This window comes from Oncorhynchus tshawytscha, linkage group LG01 (genome assembly GCF_018296145.1).
Source record: "Oncorhynchus tshawytscha isolate Ot180627B linkage group LG01, Otsh_v2.0, whole genome shotgun sequence".
NCBI lineage: Eukaryota > Metazoa > Chordata > Actinopteri > Salmoniformes > Salmonidae > Oncorhynchus > Oncorhynchus tshawytscha.
Window position 1 is genome coordinate 77,488,430 of NC_056429.1, and position 7,989 is coordinate 77,496,418.

General features: G+C 41.3%; 1 protein-coding gene across 1 annotated transcript; it reads left to right on the forward strand.

Moving 5' to 3' along the window:
* The first annotated feature begins 374 nt into the window (after nucleotides 1–374).
* supv3l1 (SUV3-like helicase) lies at nucleotides 375–7,246 on the forward strand. Its single transcript, XM_024430746.1, has 15 exons — nucleotides 375–834; nucleotides 1,242–1,319; nucleotides 1,445–1,552; nucleotides 1,676–1,790; nucleotides 2,092–2,260; nucleotides 2,827–2,938; nucleotides 3,419–3,496; nucleotides 3,712–3,803; nucleotides 3,999–4,179; nucleotides 4,367–4,460; nucleotides 4,693–4,912; nucleotides 5,030–5,110; nucleotides 5,239–5,415; nucleotides 6,044–6,192; nucleotides 6,370–7,246. Exons 1-15 carry the CDS (start codon nucleotides 549–551, stop codon nucleotides 6,776–6,778), a joined length of 2,349 nt encoding a protein of 782 aa, XP_024286514.1. The 5' UTR covers nucleotides 375–548; the 3' UTR covers nucleotides 6,779–7,246.
* The last annotated feature ends 743 nt before the right edge of the window (nucleotides 7,247–7,989 follow it).

The window sequence follows — 7,989 nt, forward strand, 5'->3', positions numbered from 1 at the left end:
AAACCCAGAGGCAGAACATCACATGACGTCGCACAAGTGTTATCGGGGATTTCTTTGGGAGAAGCAGTTTCTGCCTATCTTTATACTGTACTGTCTTTGAATTTTTTCTGTTTTTTTTGTTTTTTTTTTTTGCACTTTGACGTTTTTGGGGTCCGTTTGGTTTGTGGAATTTATGCACTACAGACTTTCCAGAAGTATTATCGGTAGACTTGTGCTGCTATAATACATGTATTATTTGAATGTATCATCAAGTAATTTCTATAGAAACAGTTTGTACATTTTCTAACTAAAGCACTGCATTTTGTGAATTAATACAATAAACAAATTTAACAAATCGCTGCAGGCATATTTCTGGACTACAATCCAAACAAGGGTCCTCCTGCACGTTGTATCACAGAGAGAAGCCGATGTTGACCGTCCTCTGCTGCAATACTGTGTAAAGTTTTACCAGGGAAAAGATTGATAAACTGCAAAATGGGACATTGAAAAGTGTTTATTGACACACCAGACAAGGCAACATAATCGCGGACAATATCTAGCAACTAAGAATGTCAATAAACCGCTGTATGCTTCTGTTCTCACGAGTACAACACAGAATATGCGGCATATCTGTACGAAACACAAATGCTCTGGTGGACAGTCGTTGTGTACACTCTGGATCTATAACGTTCTTGAAAGGGTCATTGTCTGGTTCTGTATCCACCAGACAAGGTGTTTCTTCAAACAGTTCGTCGCGACCACCAGACACCTCACTATTTGTGCCTCTCAGCATCAAGAGTGATGTCGGCAGTGATGGGGCTGTGGGAGCTGAGCTCACGCAACCTTTGGACAAAAGTACTGTACATCCATATTGTAGTGCTAACTGTTAATGTTGATTGCCATCTACACAGATTAGCTGTCAATAGAAAGCTGTCAGTATATCTGTAGCTGACTGCTACTAAACTGTTGATGATATCCTCCACTTAGCTGTCATCAACAGGCTAACGTTGGCCCTGAGACATGGCTGTATTCTAACTATATACTATGGAGTCTACAGCCATGACTCAGTCGTAGCTAGATAAAAGCTAGCTATGAATCTGAGACTTTTCAAGATCTTTTGAACTGTTGGACAAATTCCCTGTCAATAGATATTTTGTAAACGTGTTCGCTGTGACTTGCTTTCTATAATGTTTAGCCTATAGCTTTAAGAATAGGTCTACTGTATGGCAATTTTACCAGACCCATGTGGTTTCTCCTAACAGATGAACTTCTCAAAATGTTGAACAAGTTCTACAAAAGGAAAGAGATGCAAAAAATTGCAGCTGATCAAGGTCTCGATGGTGAGAACAACTTAATCGTTTCAACTGGCTGGCATAACGGTCTGGTACTCTCATCAAATATATTTTTTTGTGATGATACTTCTCCAACTTATGGTCATACTAATACATTGATCTCTCCATGTCAGCTCGCCTCTTTCACCAAGCCTTCATCAGTTTTCGGAAGTATGTGCTAGAAATCTCTATGCTCAGTGCAGACCTTCATATCATCTTCAATGACATATGCTGTGGAGCAGGTGAGTTCAACACTGTGCTTATCATTTCAGGAATCAAGTGATTTAAAGCAACTGCAAGTTTAAACTTAATTCCAACCCCTCACTCCCTGTCAACTGATGAGTGTTTTTGCTTGTGCTCATCAGGCCACATAGATGACCTTTATCCTTACTTCATGAGACATGCCAAGCAGATTTTCCCCATGCTGGACTGCATGGAGGATCTACGCAAAATCAGTGATCTGCGTGTACCAGCTAATTGGTAAGTATCACACGTCATCTTCAGGTGACCTCAACTATATACACATTTTTCATTTTGAAAATGCTCTTCCATTCATTGTATCCATTTGTGTGTGTGTGTGTGTGTGTGTGTATATATATATATATATATATATATATACACACAATACACAATACACACAAATGGATACAATGAATGGAAGAGCATTTTCAACATGAAAAATGTGTATATAGTTGTGTATGTATATAGTTGAGGTCACCTAGTGCCGTGTTCACGCAATCCACACAACTGTCTTTCAGCCATCCACTTGAATGTTTCCCAGGTACCCTGAGGCTAGAGCCATCCAGAGGAAGGTGATATTCCATGCTGGCCCCACCAACAGTGGAAAGACCCATCATGCAATTCAGAGATACCTGGCTGCCAAGTCTGGAGTCTACTGTGGACCGCTGAAGCTGTTAGCCCACGAGATCTTTGAAAAGAGCAACAATGCTGTTAGTATAACCCCTCATTCACTAGTATACCCTTCCATAAAGAGAATACGTCATTTAGAAGGCTTTTTGCATACTGTGGCAAATGGGCAATTCCATGCTAATGGAATTATGCTGAGACTTTTTACTTTAAAATGCCAAACAGAAACCATTGATTTCAAGGTTTACCAAACCATACAACTCAATGAACAATGACTACTTTAAACAATTTACACAATACATAAAAAAATGCAGATGCAAAGTTTAATGGTAAAATGTATTTTATTCTCCTGTAAATGTTTTTTTGTAACATTTTCTGTGGAAATTGTTGAAATTGGGCCTTGTGAATAGAGTTCCATGGTTTGTTCAACTTTTAAATCAATGTTTTTTGTTTGGTATACATTTTAAAGTGAAAAATATGAGTCTCAGCGTAATTCCATTACATGGAATTGCCCTTTTACCTTGAAAAAAATGGAAGTAAAATTTGTTTATCTAAGTGTTTCTTACCAATCATTTCCAAAATGTTTTAAGTTCATTCTCAGAGCACTAAGTCAAAGGAAGATGTTAAATTTACTTTTTGTTTCTCCCAGGGTGTGCCATGTGATTTGGTGACAGGAGAGGAGAGAACATTTGTGGATGAGGAGGGGAGACAAGCTGAGCATGTGGCCTGTACTATCGAGATGTGCAGTGTCACAACACCATGTCAGTATCTTACCTTATCGCTCAACTTGTTAAACATATTTAATGTACATTAGGGTATTTTATCACTACCATTCAAGTTAGGGGTGTCAAACTAATTTTGTCCTGGGGGCAGCATTCTGTCTTCAATGAGGTCCAGAGGGCCGCACTGAAAATCGGTTATATTTCCTCGCTGTCAAAATTTGCCAAAAATTGTCCTCTATCTATTGTTTTGGGGATTTCCGATGCTCCCTGACTGTCCAGCTTTCATTCAGGTGATTATTAGCGAGCTGGACACAGTCAAGAAGCTGTAGGAGTGTAGGTCCATTATAATTTCAAAACAATTTCAATTTGTTTTTATTAATTTTAAAGTATACCGTTTGTTTGACACCCTTGATTTAAGTATTTGATTCATTTCTGATAGAGCTCGATTGCATTTGACGTTTCTTATCACCATCTGAGTGTTGACTAACATGTGAAATGTGTCTTGTGTGTTTTGTCTAGATGAAGTTGCGGTCATTGATGAGATCCAGATGATCAGAGACATATCGAGGGGGTGGGCCTGGACTAGGGCTCTGCTTGGTCAGTAACTTCACTGTGACAGTTAGGACAAACTACAGGCCATTGTAAGATCACAACATCTGAATATTTGGTTGCACTTTGTTATGGTACATAAATAACAAGCTATTTATTAAGTCAAAAATAATAAGGTAAAATTATGATTTCACAGTAATAACTAATGGATTGTTCTTTTTCCGCTTTCCCTCTTATGCCTTTACTTTGTGTCCCGGGAATAGGTTTGTGTGCTGAGGAGATCCATGTGTGCGGAGAGCCTGCAGCTATTAACTTTGTCACAGAGCTCATGTACACGACAGGGGAGGAGGTGGAGGTGAGTCTGGGCAATCTAGTGAACATTAGTGTGTTTGGCTTCTAATGAGACTGTTCCAGTCATCATGTCATTAACATGATTATACTGAATACCAACGGTCTCATCCTATGAGAATATAAACTCGGGATTCCAGACCGACTCCCAAAAAATACTTGCGACGTCAAGTGTCTTACAGTTGACCCAATCTACTGGCAGGTTCGTAACTACAAGAGGCTCACTCCTTTCTCAATCCTGGACCATGCTGTGGAGTCTCTGGATAACCTGCGACCAGGCGACTGCATCGTATGCTTCAGCAAAAACGATATTTACTCCATCAGTAGGCAGATCGAGATCAGAGGCCTGGAGTGTGCGGTCATCTACGGCAGCCTTCCACCTGGTACGGTTGTTTTTAGATGTCAGTGATCGAGGTGATGGAGAGTGAAAAATGTAAAATACGGACATTCAACTTGTTCAGGTGCTGGACGGAAAAACAAATAACTGATATACTCCCTCTGTGACATTACTCATCCTTAAATGTATAATAGTGTGTATCATTAAAGCACTGTTAAATATATGGTCAATAGGCACCAAACTATCTCAAGCAAAGAAGTTCAATGACCCAGAGGACCCGTGTAAGATCCTGGTTGCAACAGATGCCATAGGGATGGGACTAAACCTGTGAGTTGAACATTGAAACTGATTTTGTTAGCATATTGTTGAAGCTTTTTTAAATTTTAATTTATCGCTGACAATACATATCACGTTTGAAGTACATTGTTCTACAGATTGTCATAAAAATACTTAACAGAAAATATATACACATTTCTTGCATGATTAGTTGATTTTTGGTTTGCTGTAAAGTTGTAGTTGTTACCTCTATAAGCGTGCTACCATGTCCCTCCCACACTAGGAGTATCAAGAGAATCATTTTTAACTCACTGGTGAAACCCAACATCAATGAGAAGGGTGAGAAGGAGCTGGACACCATCTCCACATCTCAGGCTCTCCAGATCGCCGGGCGGGCCGGACGCTTCAGCTCCATCTTCAAAGAGGGCGAGGTCACCACCATGCACCGCGACGACCTGCCAATTCTCAAGGAGATACTCAGCAGGAACGTCGACGCCATAGAGGTGAGGAACAGCACATGGGCCATTTCTGAATTTTGACCTTCTGTTCGGACTATTCAATATCCTTTATTTTATTTAATGACAATCAAGAATGACATGGTGTTAATTTCCTAATTCTAGACAGCTGGGCTGCACCCCACAGCAGAGCAGATTGAAATGTTTGCCTACCACTTACCTGATGCCACCTTGTCCAATCTGATAGTACGTTTCTTTACTTCATTGCAATTTACTCCGTAACGAGAATCAAGATTTACGGTTGGTCAATTTACAGATTAATATTGAATTATTTGTGTTCATTCAAAAGTAACCCATTTTCTTTCTACCCCCAGGATATATTCGTGAGCCTCTCCCAAGTTGATGGTATGTACTTTGTGTGCAACATTGACGACTTCAAGTTCCTGGCTGACATGATCCAGCACATTCCCCTCAACCTGCGCTCTCGATATGTGTTCTGCACTGCGCCCATCAACAAGAAGCAGCCCTTTGTGTGCACCTCCTTCCTGAAGGTAGGAGCAGAGACATGTTTACAGCAGAATCCCTTTTCCATTAGCAACACTTGTTTAAACATCTGGGCCCGCATTCAGAAAGTATGAGTAGGAGTGCTGATATAGGATCGGCATTGCCTTTAAGATCATTATGAATAAGATTGTATGGACAGGGGGAACCTGATCCTAGATCAGCACTACTACTCTGAGACACTTTGTGAATACAGACTTTGACCTCTGACTGAATTTAACTGGCTAACACCCTAATTTCATGTTATTCAGGAATAGGTCCACTATTTGGAATATAGAATTTGTCATAGGCAGCACATGTCCTTGCTTGAGTCACGCCATTGATTAATATTCTGGCATGACGTTGCCAGTTTGCCTCTGATATGAACCTTCTTACTGGAACTATAACAGCATTGATAAGGTTTTATTGTTGGTTGTTGAGCTTTAAGGGACGTGACATGAGTGGTATTCAGGCAACAGTATTGATAAGATCTGTTGTGAATTGGATGAATGACATATTACTGTGACTATGGTCTAAGTGTTATCCTATTGATAAGGTTTATAGCACTATAGTGTTTGGGGCTGGATGATGAGACTGATTGGGAGAGTGTCACATCACACACAATCTCTCCTTGTCCAGTTTGCCAGACAGTTCAGCAGAGATGAGCCCCTGACTTTTGACTGGGTGTGTCGGCATGTCAGCTGGCCACTGGTCCCACCCAAGAACATCAAGGACCTGGTGCACCTGGAGGCTGTCCATGACGTGCTAGACCTCTACCTCTGGCTCAGGTGATTCCATCTCTACCTTACCAATACCAAACCATTCACCAAGCCAAATGACCTATTGCTCTTATACTAATAGTCATCACAGAATTGAGTAACACAATGTGTATAATGAGATCAGTGATTGTCTTTATTGCAAATAATCTGAATTCGATAGTAATAATCCTCTCCACATGTCGCCAGCTACCGCTTCATGGACATGTTCCCGGACGCCAATCATGTCCGAGAGATCCAGAAGGAGCTGGACAGCATCATCCAGGTGGGTGTGCGCAACATCACACGACTCATCCGAGCCACGGAGACCAACGCCCCCCCGGGGACAAACCCGCTGTCCAACCAGAGGAGGCTGGGGCCCAGCCCAGTATCCCCAAGGAGGGTCCGAGGGGCCCCCAAGGCCCAGGACAGTGGAGTAGAGGGTTGGCAGCTGGACAAGTCCCTAGGTTCCCGCCTGGTACAGGAGGGCTTACTGACCCCTGACCTCCTAAGGCAACTGCAGAAGGAGTGGTCCAAAGTGCACCGACAAGAGGAAGAAGGAGTCAAACTGGTTGCGGGGAATAATAAAACCAAAGGGAATAAGAAGAAGAAGAAGTGACCGTCCCAGTTTCTGCCTTAGGTCCTAACTAAAACATAGCAGGTTTTGTCTCATTTTGACTGGACTTCATACCAGGCGGTGTCATGCATTTTCAGTGGCTAAAGATGTGATTAATTGTATGTGTAGGTCCCAGCTCCTGCTCAAAAACAGATAGTAATTTTATGGGCCAAAAGGTGACGTAAAAATCCAAAGTAATATCTTATCTTATTACACAGTCATTTTGCGGTTATCTTTTTATCACTTGAAAAGTAGAGTGGTTGACTGCATCTTCACGTAGACGGATAGTCTGTCTCGCGCAGCAAGTAATGACAATGTTACACTATGTGCCCATCACATGCTTGGGCTAGCCTAGTGTAACTGCCGGAAACTCAAATGTTACCACCACTGATTTATATGCCCCTATGTATGATTTAAGGAATTGAAATAGCATAAATGATAAGGTCATTGATTAAAAAAATTGTAATAATATTTTGGTTTTGATGAGGCCTTTTGTATTCATTTGATGTGAGACATAAGGTGGCGAATGTCTCTGTAATAATTTGACACCTTACTCTGTAACGACAATGTTGTAGACCTGTCATACAGCTTCTTAACGTATCAACAAATGTTAAATGGTTATAAGATATGTCATGACAATGATTTTCTTGCCTTTTGACACTGCTTATAACACCTTAATTGTGTCATGAACATTTCATAGCCCATGTGACAAAGGTCATGAGACACTTTCAGGCCATGTGCTGCTTTCAAAGCATTCTCTGCACTGGGATCAGTTTTAGCCACTTTCAAAACACAACAGCCACTGGGAGTTAGCCTGGTTGACACGACCCACCTGATTCAGTGCATGGAGAGTTGTGGCCACACTGGTCTGGAAGGGAGGCAGTTTGTTAATGCAATATTCTCAGAAATTGTACGACAGGTTTGATTGATTCACTCATGTATTTTGTGGCTTGGGGGTTGAGACCTCTTGTTAGGATTTGAAAATCCAACTGTTGTAATGGAAGGGGGTGACACTTGGGGGCTGTGTGTGGCTTTGGGTGTTTGAGTGAAAAAGACGGAGAGACAATTAGCCCCCTTCATTATCAACACATTGTGCAGAGTCCAACAACATCAAAAAGACATTCCAGACTTTGAGGACTTAGAGAGTTAGGTGTTTGCCAGACTAACTGGGAGTGGGAATGGGGCCAGAATTTCATTATTTACTAATTTGTTGC

Coding starts and splice junctions, on each gene's coding strand:
- supv3l1 (XM_024430746.1), top strand. CDS start 549: ATGTCAATAAACCGCTGTATGCTTCTGTTCTCACGAGTACAACACAGA. Junction 4,180..4,366: donor CTACGGCAGCCTTCCACCTG/GTACGGTTGTTT, acceptor TATGGTCAATAG/GCACCAAACTATCTCAAGCA. Junction 4,461..4,692: donor ATAGGGATGGGACTAAACCT/GTGAGTTGAACA, acceptor CTCCCACACTAG/GAGTATCAAGAGAATCATTT.